This window comes from Macaca thibetana, chromosome 15 (assembly GCF_024542745.1).
Source record: "Macaca thibetana thibetana isolate TM-01 chromosome 15, ASM2454274v1, whole genome shotgun sequence".
Taxonomy (NCBI): Eukaryota; Metazoa; Chordata; class Mammalia; order Primates; family Cercopithecidae; genus Macaca; species Macaca thibetana.
In genome coordinates, this window is record NC_065592.1 from 3,257,766 (window position 1) to 3,276,505 (window position 18,740).

The 18,740-nt window shown below is 57.5% G+C and overlaps 5 protein-coding genes across 9 annotated transcripts in view; 2 read left to right on the forward strand and 3 right to left on the reverse strand.

The window, feature by feature from the left end:
* SEC16A (SEC16 homolog A, endoplasmic reticulum export factor) overlaps window positions 1-3,997 on the reverse strand; it is a 45,934-nt gene extending 41,937 nt beyond the window's left edge. Inside the window, exons 1-2 of one of the 5 annotated variants that reach the window (XM_050759683.1) lie at window positions 3,205-3,309; window positions 2,641-2,793 (exon numbers count right to left, since the gene is read on the reverse strand). Coding sequence is in view for 1 of the 5 variants with exons in the window: in XM_050759681.1 (XP_050615638.1) it covers window positions 3,252-3,305 (54 nt within the window). In the remaining 4 variants the exon portion in view is untranslated. Of the gene's footprint in view, window positions 1-2,640; window positions 2,917-3,204; window positions 3,311-3,917 lie in introns of those variants that run through there. The other 4 variants (XM_050759686.1, XM_050759681.1, XM_050759682.1 and 1 more) reach the window with 4 other exon arrangements.
* DNLZ (DNL-type zinc finger) overlaps window positions 1-18,740 on the reverse strand; it is a 314,112-nt gene that overhangs the window by 132,032 nt on the left and 163,340 nt on the right. The window lies entirely within an intron of this gene.
* LOC126937085 (uncharacterized protein FLJ30774-like) lies at window positions 3,716-6,284 on the forward strand. The gene has a single exon (XM_050760337.1). It carries the CDS (start codon window positions 3,848-3,850, stop codon window positions 4,448-4,450), a length of 603 nt encoding a protein of 200 aa, XP_050616294.1. The 5' UTR covers window positions 3,716-3,847; the 3' UTR covers window positions 4,451-6,284.
* On the forward strand, window positions 4,668-6,284 carry LOC126937132 (uncharacterized protein C9orf163-like). Its single transcript, XM_050760503.1, has one exon. It carries the CDS (start codon window positions 4,668-4,670, stop codon window positions 5,190-5,192), a length of 525 nt encoding a protein of 174 aa, XP_050616460.1. The 3' UTR covers window positions 5,193-6,284.
* NOTCH1 (notch receptor 1) overlaps window positions 15,545-18,740 on the reverse strand; it is a 54,292-nt gene continuing 51,096 nt past the window's right edge. Inside the window, exon 34 of the mRNA XM_050759665.1 lies at window positions 15,545-17,385. Within this exon, the coding sequence (XP_050615622.1) occupies window positions 15,895-17,385 (1,491 nt within the window). The 3' untranslated portion in view covers window positions 15,545-15,894. The remainder of the gene's footprint in view (window positions 17,386-18,740) is intronic.

Consider the following 18,740-nt stretch of genomic DNA (forward strand, 5'->3'; position numbering starts at 1 on the left):
AAAAAAGCCGGTCGTGGTGGGGAGTGCCTGTAGTCCCAACTACTCGGGAGGCTGAGGCGGGAGGATCATTTGAGCCAGGGAGATTGAGGCTGCAGTGAGCCTTGTTCAAGTCACAACACTCCAGCATGGGCAACAGAGTGCGACTGTCTCAAAAAAAAGAAGACAACACCGATCAATGTATTTTAAGTAAAGTTATTTACAAATTAAAGTTCCTATGCTGACCTAAAAACTAGTCCTGTCAACCTACTGCGTCAACACTGTCACTGCCCACACACGCTCTTTGCTCTGCCAACGGGGGACGCTTTCCAACTGACAGGCACCTTGAAATCCACTTGACTCTAACGGAACTCTACTATTAGGAACAGTAGCAAAGGCTTCATTGAGGTTGTAGGCTCTCATCTGAAAACAAAGAATGTTCACAGCTCTATTTTACATGGACTGAAAGAACGGGCAGAGCATCTCCCTCCGATCTGTGCACTGGCATTATCTTCCATTTGGTCCTACCAGCTGCCACAGCAGACACAGTGACACCTGCAACCATGGCCAGAACACGCAAACTTCCAAGCCCCTCCTGAAACTCCACTGCCAGGAGAACAGAAGTCCTACCTCATTTCTCAAGACACGGCCTTCCCCTGGGAAGATCCTTACCGTCCTCAATAGCTTTTGTTTGCTTTAAACACAGAACATGGGCCTAGAGGTTTATTCCTCGGCTGCTGCTGTAAGAGCAAAACTGAGCGTCCAGGTGAGTGGCTCCGGGCGGCCACTTCTCTTTCTGCAATGTATTTTTGTCTATAAAATGAGAGAATCGATGTGATTATTTTTTCCTGAAAACCCTGGGTTTAATCTTACGAGATTCTACTCACAGTGGATTCTGGGATGTCCTAATCCCAACTGCTGTTTAACAGGCGTGGCCAGGCGCGGTGGCTCACGCCTTAATCCCAGCACTTTGGGAGGCCGAGGCAGGCAGATCACGAGGTCAGGAGATCGAGACCATCCTGGCTAACATGGTGAAACCCCGTCTCTACTAAAAAATACAAAAAATTAGCCAGGCGTGGTGGCGAGTGCCTGTAGTCCCAGCTACTCGGGAGGCTGAGGCAGGAGAATGGCGTGAACCTGGGAGGCAGAGCTTGCAGTGAGCTGAGATCCGGCCACTGCACTCCAGCCTGGGCGACAGAGTGAGACTCCTTCTCAAAAAAAAATTCTGTAGCTCTCCTAGACTAAGAACTTTTTTTATAGCAAACACTATCACTTACAAGGAGCATTCCAACCCTCATGCTCCCTAATTGAGAGCTTTTTAGCAACATGCTAGCTTCATTTGGAACAATCCTGTGACTTGAACTGATTTTTTTGATCTTTTTCTCTACTCACCGGGAGAAAAACAATGTAACTGCCTATCACCTATGTCACCACTACAGGGAATTTTATTCTGTAACCTCAAGTCATCTAACTCTTCTACTGTTTCAAAGAGACCAGCTGATCTTGAAGATGTAGTATTCATAAACTAGCTAGTCAGTTAAACTACCTTGTAACCATGTGGACATGCGGATACCTAAGCAAAACTCTTTTTAGTATAGTTCTGGCTACAGAACTGAGGTATTTAAAACGCATGCACACCCCTCTCCTCTTGCTGCCACTGGCTTCACATTTTTTTTTCTTGAGACGGAGTCTTGCTCTGTCGCCCAGGCTGGGGTGCAGTGGCCGGATCTCAGCTCACTGCAAGCTCCGCTTCCCAGGTTCACGCCATTGTCCTGCCTCAGCCTCCCAAGTAGCTGGGACTACAGGCGCCCGCCACCTCACCCGGCTATTTTTTTGTATTTTTTAGTAGAGACGGGGTTTCACCGTGTTAGCCAGGATGGTCTCGATCTCCTGACCTCGTGATCCACCCATCTCGGCCTCCCAAAGTGCTGCGCCCAGCCTGGCTTCACATTTTAAGTGAGGAAAACAATAGTGTGCCAGGAAGCCCCTGACCTTACCTGCTGCCTACAGTCTCCCTCACAGTGGCTGCTAGTGACGCCCTGTCAGACTATGGGACGCTTGACACAAAGACATGATTCAACTCCAACTCTTCTAAGTTAGAATCGCAACCACATACAGTTAGATGTTGAAAAGGAAGCCAGCGACAGAGGAGGCCAGCAGCCTAACACTGCTGAAAATGACGAAGACCCAAAAGGACAGCCTGGTATTCATGAAAGATGCTTACAGAAGAAGAAATCACATTAACATTTACCCACTACCATGGCCTCTTGCTGGGTTTGGCAGAAAAAGAAAAATAAAATAAAAAGAAGGAAAAAAGAAAAAAACAAATGTGCCCACTGCCTCAAAGAAAACTTTCAGTACAATTTTGAGACTCACTGTAGTAACCACTATTAAGAGTAAACGAGGAACAAGGAATAAGAAAGAAACGCTATTTTGCCTCTTGTCTACAAGACACTAGCACCGGAACCCTAAGAAAGGGCGTGGCGAAAAAACGCAGGGAGGCTGTATTGTGCTGAAACTTGCAAAAGTATCACTCTAGGAAGAACTGTCTACGGTTTTGTTTGCTTCGTATTGTCACATGGGGGATGGGAAATACCTCTTTGGTTAACATCGGCATCATACATGTAAAACAAAATCTTAATATACAATCCACATCCAACTTACAAGTCATTTAAAAGTGTTCTTAAGCGGCGAAAACTGACTTTAAATGGCTCTGATGTTTCTGAAGACTCTACTGTAACACTTCATCACAAAGGGGCGAGCCGGATCACTCACACTCTTCTAACCCTCGGCCTCTGTTGCAACACCCTGATCGCCCTATCAAGAAATTACAAACAAACAACTCTACTCTTTGGTTCAAATGTAAATGTCTCTCTTCACCAGCATCGCTAAGGAAGCCTTCCAGCCAGTGAGGACAAGACACGCTCATTTTAAAAGTTAGAGTCTTACGAGGGGTGCCTGGGGGTCCAGCCTCCCGCCCCGGGAACCGGCGTCACCGCAGCCCAGCCAGGTCCACGCCAGTCCCTCGAATCCCACCGCCGCCCGCGCCGCGCCCGGCCTCCCGCTCTGGCCCGGACGTCTGTCCCCTCGCCCGGCCCCGGCGGGACCCGAGCTGCGCCGCCCGCTCGGGGCTGGGCCCAGCCGCCTCCTTTCCTCCGCGCCCCGGCCTCCACGGCCTGGCTCCGCCGGCCGGCCACCGCCTTCCTCCTCCCGCGCTCGCCCCCCTACCCGCGCGGCTGAGACCGATCCCTCAGGAGCCGCGGGCGAAATCCCACCCGGCGCTGGCGACGAGCGCAGACACAGCAGCCGCCGCAGCCATCTTGGCACATCCGGCTCCGGTCTCCGCGGCCGCCGCGCCGCCGACGTGTCCGGCTTGCGACATCAGCGCGCGCCCCGCCCCTGGCCCCGCCCCTGGCCCCGCCCCTGGTCTCGTCGGCCCAGACGCGTTCTTATTGAACCCCTCACGGCCCATCCCTCGGCCCCGCCCCTCGCCGGCGTCCGTCCTCCCCGCCTCATTCTTTCGTCCCGCCCCCCGCCCGTCTTTCCCACGCCTGATCCTGTGGTTCCCGTCCCCCTTGGCCCCGCCCCTCTTCCGTCTTTCCTCGCTTCATTCTTTTGTCCCGCCCCCTTGGCCCCGCCCGTCGTCCGCCTTTCTCCGCCTCATCCTGTCGTTCCCGCCCCTTTGGCCCCGCCCCTCGGCCGTCCTTCCCCGCCCGTGGCCCCGCCCCCCGCCGGCGTCCGTCCGCCGCCTCACCGCTTAGCCCCGCCCCTTGCCACCTGCCCGGCTGGGCGCGCCGGGGTCGCCCCCGGACGTCGCCCTGGTTACGCTGGCTTTCTCCCAGTCTGTTTTCGTTTTAAGATGTGAGAAGAGATGGGATTCTTCAATCAAGGCCACAAGGGGGAAATCAGTCTGCAGGACCGATGCCAGCAGGCTCACGCACCGAGAACGGCTACTCCGCCGAGCCGAGAAGCGCGGGGCCCTGACGCCGGCGTGCTGCTCGCATTCTTCCGTTGGGCTGGCAGGCTGGAGGGCAGGCGGCGGCGGTCGCGCATGCGCCCGGGTCGGCCGGGGTTGCGGGCCGCGGAGGGCCGACTGCGCCTGCGCGCTGGTTGCCTGGCTACGGCGCGGCCGCGGGCCGGGAGCGGCGCCGGAAGTTGGTGGTTGGCTACCGCCAGTCCCTGTCCAGCGTCCTGGGGTTTCCCCGACGCATCTTCTCCTGGCCCTTCGCTCTGCACAGAGGCCCGGGCAGGGAGGGACGGCCCGGCCACCGCGCGGAGCCGGGTCTCCGCCGACTCGCAAGGGGGACGCTCCGGCTTCTCGTCCCCGAGCTCCGCCCTGCGCTTTTGCTGCGCTGGGCCCTCCCAGACCCACCCTGGCCCCGGCCCCGCTGTCCTCCCGGGGAGAAACGGCCTTTTTGGTTCGTCCCCTCGGCCGCCAGCCCCACAGGGGCGTGGGGGTCCCAGCCCTGGCTGAGTGCACGTCGGTGGCGAGTGGGCCTGGGCGCTTGGGCGGCCAGAGGGACCCAGCGGCGGGGTGAGGCTGGTAGGCGCTCCTGCCCCTGCCGAGACCAGGCCAGGCAGCATTCACGCCCTCCTGCGGAAGATCGCAGGGAACAGGTGGGCGCTATCATCTGTGCCCTGGTTTTCCGGAGGAGCCGAGGGAGACTGAGCGGGTGAGGAAGAGGCCAGCCATGCCCGACCCACTCACCTGCACATCTGCCTGGCGAGGGCAGGGAAGAGCCGCGGCCTTCCTCTGCTGCTCCTTCCAGAGGGCAGGGGCCGTGGTGGGGGTGCCCACCCGATGGCATCGCCGGAGGCTGAGCTCCCAGCAGCGGCTGAGGTCCTCCCTGGGTGGGAGCCACCCTTGTCCCCAGCTGGGCCAGAGGCTGGTGAAGGAGGGGGTGGTACCCGTGCCACGCCAGCAGAGCCCCAGGCGGTGCAGGGAGAGCTTCAGTCTGGCTGACGTGGCACTAGGGCCACTCTGCTCAGCTAACATTTGCCTTTCAGGAGTCAGATTCCTGACCTGTTTGAACAGCGTTAGGGAGCACGTGGTAAGGCCCAGCCCCAGCCCCGCTGCCCCCATCTGCTGCTTCCCGGTGGTCGAGGCGCTCTGCACCCTCCGCAGAGGGAGGTATCATTGTTTGCCCTTCACAAAGAGGGGGATGCAGAGGTGGGTGCTGCCTCTCAGGCGTCAGGCTCACCCCTTCCGCTCATGAGTTCAAAGAACCCAAGAACCAGGAGCCCAGGGCTCGACCTTCTAGGGTCCTCCAAAACCCTGTGGTCCCACCCAGGTGGGCACTAAGCTATGGGAGAGACCATAGCTGCAGAAACCAATTCTGCCGTAGGCATAAAATGCAAGGTTTCTCTGGACCCCAGGGCAGGGATGGTAGAAAGCAGCTTCTGTTGGCTCCTAGGGGTGTGAATCACCACATCACCTGCAGGGGGCCCGCTGCCCTTCTTCCCCCCGCCTCCCTAATCCTGAGTGATGGAGACAGCTAGCAGCAGTTTGTAGCCTGATGTGGAGTGGAGGGTTCCTGCACCCTGCACCTGAGCCCATCCAGCCTCTGGGCCATAGGCTCTTTTGTTGAAGGTCCAGCCTGCCCCTGAGATGCTGTGTGCCCTTTTTCAACTTCCTTAGTCTCTGAGCATCAAGTTTTCATCTCTAAGATAGAGCAAGATGAGCACCTAAACGTTTCAGGGCTGAAACGGGGTTGCCAGGACGACAAGCATGGCAGGGGCGAATGGGGACATCAGGTGACTGGCTGCGAGCCAGCAGAGGCCTCCACCCAGTGCTGGGAGGTGTCCCGCCCGTGGTGGCCATCACTATTCCTCGTGGGGCTTTGTTGCCTTTGCCTGCAGCATCCGCTGGTTTCTCCATTCTCCCAGTCTCTGCCCCTGCTCACACTTGGAGGCTGGACACAAACGTCACCACCTCCCTGAACCCCCCTAGGTGGGCTGGAATCAGCACCTGGTGCAAAGCTCTGTGGCCACTGCTGTACGGCGTGATGCAGAGCACACAGGACAGGCTCGTGTACGTCCAGGCTGTGCCAGGAAACCTGCTGCCTTTGTGTCATCACAGCCTTGGGCACGGTGTGTCCTTGGTGCCTCCGCCAGGTCAGCTCCTCCCATTAGCTGTGCTGTCTGGCATGGGGGCCGCTGGTGCTTGCTGTGAGACCGAGCTAGGCTCTAAGTGTAAACTACATGGTGGGTTGTGAAGGATGCAAATATCGAATCGATCATTTTTTATTGCACATTAAAATGAGAATATCTTGGATGTATCAGATTACATTAAAAACTATTAAATTTTATTTCACCTTTTTTTTTTTTTTTGACATGGCTGCTAGGAAATGTAAAACTCCATATGGGGCTGGTGTCATGTTTCCACTGGACAGTGCTGGTCTAGGAGGCAGGCACTCAGCGCCCCTAGCCTGTGCTTATAGCCTCCTATGATAGGGGGCCTGAAATGCCGGAGGCTGCCGAGTGGACCTGGCTGTTCGCTCACAACCGGCGGGCCAGTGGCGGTCCTCCTGGGAGCCCCCGGCAGAGCAGCGGTCTCAGTGAACGCAGGACGGCCCCTCGCCATGAGCCTCTGCCCCTCTTTCCTACCTGGTGTGAATAGCAGTGGCAAGTATGTCTGGGTGCTTGTGGAGGTTTACTGGGCAGGCCTGCTCCCCGCTGGATGCCGTCCTCCGCCCCTGACACAGACCCCTAGTCCTGGACACTGAAGCGGGAGGCTTGGCCTGGAGAGAGGAAGAGGAAGTCTGTGAGACAGGTTGGCTGGGTGGTCCAGGCAAGAAAACATATGAAGGCCTCCAAGGTGGAAAGAACTGACACGCAACACTTCCTGGAGGAGGAGGGAATAGGGCTGGGAAGCCGGAATGGGGAGAGGAAGTGGATCTGGAGGCAGGGTCCTTAGAGTCTATTCTGTGGCATTTGTTCGTCAGACCCCTGCAGTAAACGGGTCCCTGTCTGCATGCCACCAGGCTGGCCAGAGGGTGGGCCAGGCCTCCTCTTCTTACCCTCATGGAGGAGAGGAAGTCACCTCTGTGGGGGAAGGCCAGACCCCCCCAGGGCCACGGTGGGCAGCGTGGAGGGAGCCTCAGGCCCACTCGCGTCCATGTACAAGGCCTGCCAGGCACACAACATAGGGTCCGCAGACAGATGCCCACCACGCTGCCACCCCCTACCCGTGTTCTACTCACCTCTGAGCCCCACCCTAACCACACCGCTCATCAGGGGTGTGCAGCAAGACAGCACTGTCCACTGTCTAGGCCTTCCCAGGGCTGACGTGAGGCTGAAGGTGCAGCCTCGCCCTGGCAGATGTGCCCTTGCTCTGGGCTGCTGGTGACTGGGCCCCACAGAGCCTCCTCCCAGCACAGACAAAGGCATCGCCTTTTGGGGCCCCACCTGGTTAGCAGAGCACAGGGAAGATGGCTCCAGTGATGGTGGGCTAACTACCGTGTGTCCAGCTGTACTGCAAGCTTCCAGAAGCCGGAGACCCTCAGCCACCACCCAGGTGTTCAGCCTTGGACAAGCTACCTGGCCTCTCCGAGCCTCTGCCTCCTCCCCTGTAAAAGGAGGTGACAGCCTTGCCCTTTCCTGGCCTCTGCAAGGACTCCCTGGACTTGACCTCACAGGGTGGCAAGCGTGTCCTCCACACAAGGCCTCCCCCGAGGCACGGGGCACGTTGACGGCATTGCCAGCAACCTCGTTACTGCAGGAACGTCACGCTCCTCATCTCCAGCATCTTCAAGCATGTTGGGCACATAGCAGGAATCAGAGAACATTTTTCTGGAATCATTGAGCCAAGTACTTACCATGTAAGGTGCTAAAAAGCACTAGGGATGAAGCAGAAAGCTCAAGGCTGATGTCGATGTCACAGTAACCTGGGACTGCAGGCCACCAGGGCCACAGGAGGAACTGCTGGGTGTCCTTGAGCTGCAGCGGGGCCCTGGTAAGCCCACGAGTCCTCCGTCCCCAAACCATGCACAGATGTCTGCTGAGCCCCTGCTGTACCCCAGGCACTGCTAGGAGCTGGGCTGTGGCCGTGAGACAGGCCCAGCCTCTGCCCAGGGGGGAACATGGATGCTGGGCGGTCACAGATGTGCCCGTGAAGAGGGCACTGTGTGGCGCCTGCTGGGGACAGGCAGGAGGAGAAGGAGCATTTCTAGCTGAAGTGAACAGTCCACATGAGGCTTCCGTGGGGCGAGGGGCCGGTGGGTGTGGGCTGGTGTGGACTCTGTAGGCCCTGCTAAGAGACTTGCAGTGATGTCTGTAAGTATGGGAAGCTTCCAGAGGGTTTTCAACCAGGAGTGACGCAATCAGTTTGGGCCCCAAAGGCTCTCCAGGTTAGAGTTAGGGCTAGGGACTAGGGAGAGCCAGGGCCCAGGAGGCAGCCTTGGATGGCCTAGGAGAAAGAGGTGCTGAACCTGGGAGAGTCCCCGAGAACCCGGGAGAGTCCCCGAGGGCACAGCCCCAGCACGGCACAGGATTCACACACGTCAGGCAGGAGAGAGTCCTGAGCATTGAGTGCTGATTTCAGTGACTGGCATGGATTTGGTGGCCTGGGGACTGTGGATAGGGAAGAGAAAAGGGCCAGGGTGGATCTGGGAAGAGCTCCAGTATTTGATGTCAGGCCGGTCATGGCATTAACTCCTGGCAAAGTATCTGACGCCAGGCTGGCCATGGTGTTGACTCCTGGCAAAGTGACCCTACAACCCCGTTCTCCCCTCTCAGCAGCCATCTCCCTGTCAGAAAGGTCACCAGGCTGGATGGCATCAGCTCTGTGGGCCCTCCCGGTCCTCTGAGGGCAGGTGACTCCTTGTGGTTTGACATGGACCGGGAATCACATAGCCCCAGCTCACTGAATGGGTGAACTTGGCTAAGTCGCCTAAACTCTTCGAGCTCCAGCTCCTCACATGTAAAACAGGGTAATAACACTGTCGCCCAGGATGGCCCTGGGCGTGGGGTGAGGGCCGTTTGGAAGGCATGGCACTCACCTGCCCTGTGGTCACTCGGGAAGATCTATGGGGCGCTGGCAGAGAACTGCCACCAGGGGGAAGCAGACAGCTGCCTCCAAGTCTGCCAAAGTAACAGTTGCACGCTGGCCAGGTGCCGTGGCTCCCACCTGTCATCTCAGCATTTTGGGAGGCCAAGATGGGAGGATCACTTGAACCTAGGGGTTTGAGACCAGCCTGGGCAACATAGCAAGATTCCATCTCCACAAAAAGAAAAAAAAGTAAAATTATACACTTTTTTTTTTTTTTTTTTTTTTGAGACTGAGTCTCACTCTATACCCCAGTGCAGTGGTGCAATCTCAGCTCACTGCAACCTCCTCCTTCTGGATTCAAGCAATTCTCCTGCCTCAGCCTCCCAAGTAACTGAGATTCTAGGTGCCCACCGTGGCGTCCCCAGCTAATTTTTGTATTTTTAATGGAGAGGGGGTTTCACCATGTTGGCCAGGCTGGTCTCGAACCCCTGACCTCAGGTGATCCTCCAGCCTCGGCCTCCCGAAGTGCTGGGATGACAGGTGTAAGCCACCACACCTGGCCATAGTTATAACTTTTCTAAGGTCCATTTTATGAAATGAAGAAATGCTAAACAGAACAACGAAGGCTATGGTAGAATGTGCACGTTTGTGTGGACCCAGGGCATATTTTCACCAGAAAATCCCATGCAATAGAGTGGAAGATATACCAAAAGCCACAGCAAATATCATGCATGATGCTGCAGAAAATTATAGACTCCTAATAAACACTGAGAGTGTGTCCTGTGCTGTGAGGTCCAGGGATGGGCCACAAGTTCAAGGTTATGTGAAGAACACCAGAAACCTGCCTCTGAGGCCCTGGGCAGCTGTTGTGTTGGGCATAAATAAAGCTTTGCAGTTCAGTCCTGCAACTTCCCTGAGCCTAGGCTTGTCCATCTTAAAATGTGGACGGTTAGGACACCTGCTGAAGGGGACACCAGGCTTAACTGTGCCAACGCAGCATGCAGGTGGAGAACAAAGAATGCGACTGAAAACCTCGTGACAATAACAAGAGCCGTTCCCTTTCTGAGCCCTCACCATGTGCCCAGCGTGCACCAGCAGCTCACCATGGCAGGCCCGGGGCCAGCACCCAGGTCCCCACTTGACCCCTGAGGACACTGAGGTGCAGCAACAGCCAGGACAGCAGCTGCCAGGTGGAAAGCAAAGACACAAAGCAGCCAGATCGGGAGTCACATCGGGGCAGGCGAGTGAGGCGCCGCCCAGCCGCCTTCAAGATGCAGACTGAAGAATAGCCTTTCCCAAAGCATGCTTGCTCACTGACCCTGCGTCTTCAAAGCCTGAGTAACGTGGGAGGCCCTGCAATGCCCCCTCTGACAGACCTCCACTAATGCCGGCACTTTCAATGCACCGGGACCAAGCTGGACCACACCATTTAGGTTTCATTTTGAAACACTTTTACTTTTGCAGACGAATACGTCGGTGTCCCACTGGGAACTGCTGCTGGTGGATGCTCACCATAGGAAGCAGCCGTGTGGCGCTCCCCCTTGTCTGCCTCCGCCCAGCGCTGCCCCCTCCAGCAGAGTTCCTCAGGTATGGTTCGTGGATTGGGTCCACGATGAGATAAGGAGCCATGCAGAATGAAATCAGCTCCACCACTGAGCACGCAGTTGAGCCCCACAAACACCCTTTGCAAGTGAGACTTTCGGGATGAAGGCAGTATGGGCCTGTCGATCCCTGGAGCAGCCCGGAGGCTGCAGCACCGTGCTTCCCTCCTGGACGGGGGCTACGGCCCCGTGCTTCCCTCCTGGACGGGGGCTACGGCCCCGTGCTTCCCTCCTGGACGGGGGCTACGGCCCCGTGCTTCCCTCCTGGATGGGGGCTACGGCCCCGTGCTTCCCTCTTGGATGGAGGCAGCCCTGCCTGCCGGTGGCCTGATTTATGGGCCCTGATGCGACGGTGCCTCGGGGCTCTTGGGATCCCCCTTTGCTCTGGCCAGAGGGACGCGGCGCCACACTCGGGGTTCATGCCGGCAGTGGCACGGAGTGAGTCGCCAGGCTGAAGATACACTTGGTGATTTCCTGCACTGAGTGGAGCTGTCTGGATCCCCCTTGGCATCCTGCTGAAGAGTCTGAATCTGCACATGAGCCTCCTGGAGATATTGAACACCTTTTAAAGCGTGGCCAGGCCCAATCCAGGGTGCTGTGAGTGTACCGTCCACCCTGGGTTTCAAAGACACAGTACCAAAAACCAAAAAAAAAAGAATATAAAACATCTTATTCATGGGCGGTCATGGTGGCTCACGCCTGTAATCCCAGCACTTTGGAAGGCCGAGGCAGGCAGGCCACGAGGTCAAGAGATCAAGACCAGCCTGGCCAACATGGTGAAACCCCATCTTTACTAAAAATACAAAAATTAGCTGGGCATGGTGGCGGGCGCCTATAATCCAAGCTACTTGGGAGGTTGAGGCAGGAGAATCACTTGCCCAGGGAGGCGGACGTTGCAGTGAGGCGAGATTACGCCACCGCACTCCAGCCTGAGCAACAAAGTGAGACTCCATCTCAAAAAACAAAAAACAAAAAACAAAACCTCATTCACTTTTTATATTGATTGTGTTGAAATAATATTTTTGATATATTGGATTAAGCTATAGTGTTAACATAAACTTTACCTGTTTCTTTTTACCTTTTTAATGTGGCTACTGAAATATTTAAAGTTGCATATATGGCCAGGGACAGTGGCCCACACCCGTAGTCCCAGCACTTTGGGAGGCCAAGGTGAGGAGAGGGCTGCATGAGCTCAGGAGTTCGAGACCAACCTGGGCAACAAAGTGAGATCCCCGTCTCTGCAAAAAATAACAACAAAAAAAAATAGGTGGGTGAGGTGGTGTGCACCTGTAGTCCCAGCTGCTAGAAAGGCCAAGGTGGGAGGATCACCTGAGCCCAGGAGGTTGAGGCTGCAGTGAGCTATGATTGCACCACTGCACTCCAGCCTGGGTGACAGAGCAAGACCCTGTCTCAAAAACATTTTTTTAATTAAAAAAAATAACATATTGAGGTGAGATTCACAGAACCTAAAACTAACCACTTTACAGTATACACGTTAGGCCAGGTGCAGTGGCTCACGCCTGTGACCTTAGCACTTTAAGAGGCTGAGGCGGGTGGATCACTTGAGAGCAGGAGTTTGAAACCAGCCTGGCCAACATGGTGAAACCCAATCTCTACTAAAAATACAAAAAAATTAGCCAGGTGTGGTGATGGGCGCCTGTAATCCCAGTTACTTTGGAGGATGAGGCAGGAGAATCACTTGAACACAGAGGCGGAGGTTGCAGTGAGCCAAGATTACGCCACCACACTCCAGCCCGGGTGACAGAGCGAGACTCCGTCTCAAAAAAAAAAAAAAAAAAAAAGTGTCCACGTTATTGGCATTTAGTGCATTCGAAGGGCTGTACACGCACCACCTCTCCCTGGGTCTAGAACATTTGCATCACTCCAAAGTAAAAACCTGGGCCGTTTAGCAGCCACTCCCATTTCCTCCTCCCCCCGGCTCTGGGAACCATCAATCTACAAAAGGGTACCCCATAGAAATGGAGTCATTGCACGTGCGGCCCTCTGCGGCTGGCACCTTTCACTGAGCGTGGCGCTTCCACGGCTTGTCTGCACGGTGGGTGTCAGTGCCTCCTTTTCTACGGTGGAACCATATTCCCTTGTGCGCATTCGTCAGGGTTCTTCCGGGAAACGGAGCCTCTAAGACGTGCCTCCGGAGAGATGATTGCAGGGAACTGGCCACGAGACCTCGAGGCCTGCAGGTCCCAGGGTCTGCAGTTGCAGGCAGGAGGCCTGACGGCATTGCGAGTCCGAAGGCCGGTAGGCTCCAGGCCCAGGAAGAGCCCATGTTTTCAGTCCAAGTCTGAAGGCAGGAAAAGACCAATGTCCAGTGCAAGCGGTCAGGTGGGAGGACCCCTCTCACTCGGCCTATTGTCCTCCCCGGGCCTCCGCGGACCGCACGGGGCCCACCCACACCGGGGAGGGCGGGCCCGCCTTACCCAGGCTGTGGATGCAAATGCGAACCTCATCCTGAACACCTCAGAGACACACTCCGTTTGGCGAAACGGCCTGGCCGAGCTGACACTAAGGTTCACCGTCACAGCAGACGATTTTGCTGACCCGTCGTTGGCAGTGGACACTCAGGCCATCTGGCTGTACCGAGTGCTGCCGGGAGAGTGGCCCCGTGCTTTTGTTTGAGTCCCTGTTTTCACTTCTTTCGGGCAGACCCCCAAGAGTGGAATTTCAAGGTGCTGCGAGTTTTATGGGCAGGACTCTGGCTGGGTCCACCCACTTTGAAGACAAGAGTCAGGGCACTCACTGCACGGTGGCCCCTCCTGGTCCTCGTGCCCAGCACTGGCTGGCAGACGCAGCCCCTAGGCATAGTGGAGGCCTCAGTCTCACATCCCTCCTTGGAGAGAGTGGGCCCAGGGCAGGCAGCACTTTGCAATCCAAAGAGGGACCTCAGACTCCCCACCGCTCTGGTTTGAAGTCACTGGCCTGCCCTGAAGGTCTGGGGCCGGGCAGAGGCCCAGGCAGGCAGTGGGGAGAGAAGGGGCCCACCGTTGTGCAGGGCTGGCAGCTCTACTCAGGGGCAGCACCCCAGGACCAGGCCGCCTCTGTCTAGCTCAGCCGGTCCCTTAGGATCACAGAACTTTCCAGACTCTGCCATGCCCCATGCTGCCCTGCTCAGAGGCTTCAACAGCTCCCTTTGCCCTCCTGTAGGGGCCAGAGTCCTCCCTGTGGTCTCCAGCCCACAGAGGGGTCATGCCACTGCCTCAAGGCCCTCCCTACGCAGCCCCCTGCCTACTGCAGAGCTCCCTGAGGGGCTGTCCCCAGGATGGCTGGGTGGGACCTTCATCCCTCTGAGGCTGAGAGAAGAGACCCGAGTCGCCAGGAGGGCCAGACTCACTCGTGGGTGTTCTGGGGCACATGGATGTCACCCCAGGCACGAGCCCCACCTCCCATAGGGCTGCAACCCCCTTGCTGTGTGTCCATCTCCCTACAAAGGGCCTGGATCAGGCAGGCTGCAGACACCGTGGAGCCCTTGGAGGCAGCATGGTCCCTGCACCCCCGTGGGCCGGGACTTGGCAGCCTCACTGTCACTCTCCTAGAAGAAGGGGCCCTCGACTCCCGGCTCCCTCAGAGAATAGCAGCTCTCCCTCCCTCCCAGAAAGGGAGTCGAAGGCAAGAGCAGAGGGGAGTGGAGGCCGGATCGCCATCAGTATCATTTTTATTGCAAATCAGTTAACAAAAAAGATGAAAAAAATACATCATCTACAGTTCCGCATGTAGATCACTTTTTTAAAAGCTGTCTTTTTCTGTAAACTACACTCTATTTTATAAAACACAGTAAAAATCAACATTTTGAGATGCATCTGGTCATGCCCCCGGGGATGGCACCACGCGGCCCCCGTTGAGCCGGGGGAGGCTGCCCTGAGGAATGCAGGTGGCACGGCGGTGGAGGCGTCCCCAGCGCACGGGCAGCAGGCGGCACGGCGCGGAGTGTCCCCAGTGATGGGCGGCTGAGGCTCCCCGAGCTGAGCTGAGTCTGACGTCCCTCATCAGCATGACACACAACAGACTCATTCATTGAGATTTTTTAAACAAAATCCACCTTTAAAACCATATTTACAGACATTTTTTCTGCCATAGGCTATACTTGGTATCGCAAGAATCTGCTCCTCCCAAACTAGGAGGGGTGGCCCAAGGGCAGCCCCCGCCTCCCTCTAGCCCCTGCCCGACCGCGTGCCCCCTGCCAGGGCTGCGGGGACAGGACCAAAGGATGCAGCCCACGGCGTTCCACAGCTCGATGTGCCCGGCTCTGGCAAGTCTCCTACAAAACACGGGAGCCCACGGGGAGTCGGGTCCCGCGAGCCGGGCCCCAGGCTGTGTTGCTGGCGCATCTTCCTCGGAGCCTGGGGGACGCTGTGCAGGTTGAGATGCTGGGGCTGCCACCAGGGTCAGCCCAGGCAGTGTCTTTCCCCAGAAACGGGTAGGATGCCTCCGTGTGTGACCCAAGCGAGTGCCACAGTCCACACATCTCATGTCTGACATGCACGATGCCTACATTTCAAGAATGGGCAGGGGGCCGGGGTGGTACTGGAGGGACCACGAACTTGTTTAACCAACGAACAACTACGTAATACTGAACCTGAAACAAAGATTCATGATTGGTACCATGTGTGCACTCTTGGCATACACACTCCAAGAACACATTTTCACAAGCATGCTTGCAAAAAACCATTTAAAAACACATCGCAACATCTAACCCATATCCTTTTACTTCAGTTTCCTATTTCAGATGCAAATTAATCCATGCCAAAGGTGTGCCGGCTTTGCCTCCGTTTGCCTCTGGATGCAGCTTCTCCTAACACGCAGGTGATGCTGGCGGAGTGGCCGGGCTGGCTTGGGGTTGGGTGGGCGGCGAGGAAAGGGCGCGGCCTGGGCGCCCCAGGAGCTTTTTGGACTATGCTCGTTCAACTTCCCTTCTCCAACATCACTTCTTTTTGGATTTTGAAAAAAGGAATCAATAAATAAATGGCATTTATAAATCATGAATCTTTGTTTATATTTTATAAACATGGAAGAATCTTTTCATCCTGGGTAGGAAAACCCTGGTTCTCAGAATTTGCTTGTTTTCTTGTAACAGATAAAAGTTTCTACCTGGAGCCAGATGAAACAGTACATATAAATAAAAAGGCAGTGTTTCGTGTAAAATAAAAGTACATAAATAAATACTAAAAAAAACATTAAAATCCTTGTTCTTATTTTGTATAAAAACACGTGTTTTTAAAAAAGGCTCCTTTGGTCGGCCCCGGCGTCCACAGATCGCGTACAGACGCCCGCAGGGCTTGGGAAAGGAAGCCGGGGTCCCGTGGGGCGCGCTGTTTACTTGAAGGCCTCCGGAATGCGGGCGATCTGGGACTGCATGCTGGTGGGCGGGCTGGAGACGCCCTCGGACCAGTCAGAGACGTTGGAATGTGGGGACGAGCTGGACCACTGGTCAGGGGACTCGGGGGACGGGGTGAGGAAGGGGTGCTCAGGCACCTGCAGTTGGTGGCTGGGGGTGTTGTCCACAGGCGAGGAGGAGTAGCTGTGCTGCGAGGGGGGCGTCAGGAACTGGGCCGCGGTCACAGGTGGGACCAGCGAGGACGGCAGTGACGTGGGCAGAGCGGGGCTCTCCTGGGGTAGAATGGTGTGCACCGCCAGGCTACTGGGGCCCAGTGGCTGCACGTCTGCCTGGCTCGGTTCTCCGCCCAGGAAGCTCCGGCCCAGGTGGCCGCTGGCTGCTGAGCTCACGCCAAGGTGCGGCTGTGGCGGTGGCGGTGGCGGCTGCAGGTTTGGCTGCTGCTGGATGTTTGGTGGCTGCAGGTTCTGCTGCTGCATCTGTAAGTTTTGCGGCTGCACCTGCTGGGTCTGCACCAGGTGAGGCTGGGTGGCCAGCCGGGTGCTGGGCAGGCCCTGGTAGCTCATCATCTGGGACAGGGTGCTGGCAGCAAGGCTACTGTGCAGCGGGCCCACCATGCCATGCTGCAGGGAGGGGGCCTGCGTGCTCAGGGGGCCTGGTGCCACGCTCCCCCGCAGAGGGTTGTATTGGTTCGGCACCATGCCGCTCTGCAGCCGGGACAGCCACTCGCACTGACCATTCAAACTGGTGGACCCGCCCACGGTGAAATTCATGGCTCCTCCGCTGCTGCAGCCCAGGACGGTGCTGGTGCCGGAGGCCACGGGCAGGTGGGAGAGACGCGGGGGGCCGGCCTCGAAGGCCAGCCGGCCGCCCCCACCCAGTGCCGCCATCTCTGGCTTGGCCGCCACGTTCAGGTGCCCGATGCCCAGGTGGGTGTCGGGCATACCGGGCAGGTGGTTGAGGGGCACGGACGGAGACTGCTGGAACGGAGAGGGCAGCAGTGGCGGTGAGGCCACGTCCGACAGGTAGCCGTGGGGCGACTCCAGGGAGTCCACGGGTGAGAGCATGCCGGAGCTGTCCAGCAGGCAGCCCTTGCCGTCCTGGGACTTCTTCCTCCGCGCCTTGAGGTCCTTGGCCTCCTTGCTCCCACAGGCCAGGCCTTTGCTGCTGGGCTTACGGACCTTCTTACCCTGCACGCCGGGCTTGAGGCTGCCCAGGTAGCCGTTGGGTGAGCACAGCGGAGGCGACAGGGTGGGCGTGCCCCCCAGTGGGGCTCCGTGCAGCTGCGGGCTGCGCACCAGGTTGTACTCGTCCAGCAGCCTCACGATGTCGTGGTGCATGCGCTCCTGTGCGATGTCACGTGGCAGGCGGTCCATATGGTCCGTGATGTCCCGGTTGGCAAAGTGGTCCAGCAGCACCTTGGCGGTCTCGTAGCTGCCCTCCCGGGCGGCCAGAAACAGGGGTGTCTCCTCCTGGGGGACGAGGGTGGGGGCTGGTGAGGGGGGGCCAGGCCTGGCGTGGGGACCCTCCCCAAGGCTCCATCACCAGAGGGAACAGCAGTACGACCTCCTCCATGGGGTGTGGGGAGGCAGGCTGCTCCTCAGGACCCCGCCCCAGCATCCTGCAACCACCTAGCCTGATTCTTGTTAAGGCTGGCCGGGCGCGGTGGCACAAGCCTGTAATCCCAGCACTTTGGGAGGCCGAGACGGGCGGATCACGAGGTCAGGAGATCAAGACCATCCTGGTTAACACGGTGAAACCCCGTCTCTACTAAAAATACAAAAAACTAGCCGGGCGAGGTGGCGGGCGCCTGTAGTCCCAGCTACTCGGGAGGCTGAGGCAGGAGAATGGCGGGAACCCGGGAGGCGGAGCTTGCAGTGAGCTGAGATCCGGCCACTGCACTCCAGCCTGGGCGACAGAGCGAGACTCCGTCTCAAAAAAAAAAAAAAAAAAAATGTTAAGGCTTCTGAAACCCACCCAGAAGGGAGGTCTGTGCAGTCCTCTATCCCAGATCAGCAGGGCTCCACCTCTACGTGGCGGTCACAGACTCCACTGAAAATCTAACAAACTGCAGGCCCTCTTCCCTGCCCCCAACAAGGCACGAAAGGACATTTCTGGAGCGGTTCAGAGGCACCGGTGAGGGCACCAGAGAGGGAGCTCGTCATACAGACGGCCACCAAGCCACACTGGTGGCCACCAAGCTCCTTCCCGGGGTCTCCTCTGTGTGGTGGACACATCGCAGGTCTGGGTGAGGCTGCTGTGTAGGAGTGGGAAGGGGCTTCCCGAGCCTCGATGCCCTCTGGGGCCCAGTCTCTGTGGGGCCATGCCACCACAAACTGGGGAGCGCCTGGGCCAACATGCCCTGGTGCCCAGGCCCGCTGTGTGCCCTCGCCCAGGAGGGACGCCTTAGCCTGACATGCCAAGGGGGCGGCAGGAGTTGGGGGCGGGGGTGAGGGTTCGAGCGGCAGGGAGGTGGGGGTGTCTGCACCTGTGCCCTGAGCACTCAGGGGAACCCGACAGCGTTGAGGTCAGCAGCTCGCCCAGGAGCTGCAGCGGCAGGATGAGCGCTGGGGGCAGCTCCCCTTGGATAAAGAGCTGCTCACATTCACACCAAGAGCCATGCCCTGCGCCACACATGTTCTGGCTCAATCTGCACCACCTGGGCCACCACATTCCCATCCCCACCCCCACCTGGTGACAGCTGGGGACAGAAGGCGAGGTCCAGGTGACAGTGACAGAGCAGCGGCGGCAGCAGCATTCCCCACGCCAGGCTGTGGGCTCCACCATGACTGCTGCCCAGGAGGGCAGGGCCGGGTCTGTGGGGTGA

Excerpts from the sequence above, each read along its gene's own strand:
- LOC126937132 (XM_050760503.1), top strand. The coding sequence starts at position 4,668 with ATGCCCGACCCACTCACCTGCACATCTGCCTGGCGAGGGCAGGGAAGA.
- LOC126937085 (XM_050760337.1), top strand. The coding sequence starts at position 3,848 with ATGGGATTCTTCAATCAAGGCCACAAGGGGGAAATCAGTCTGCAGGAC.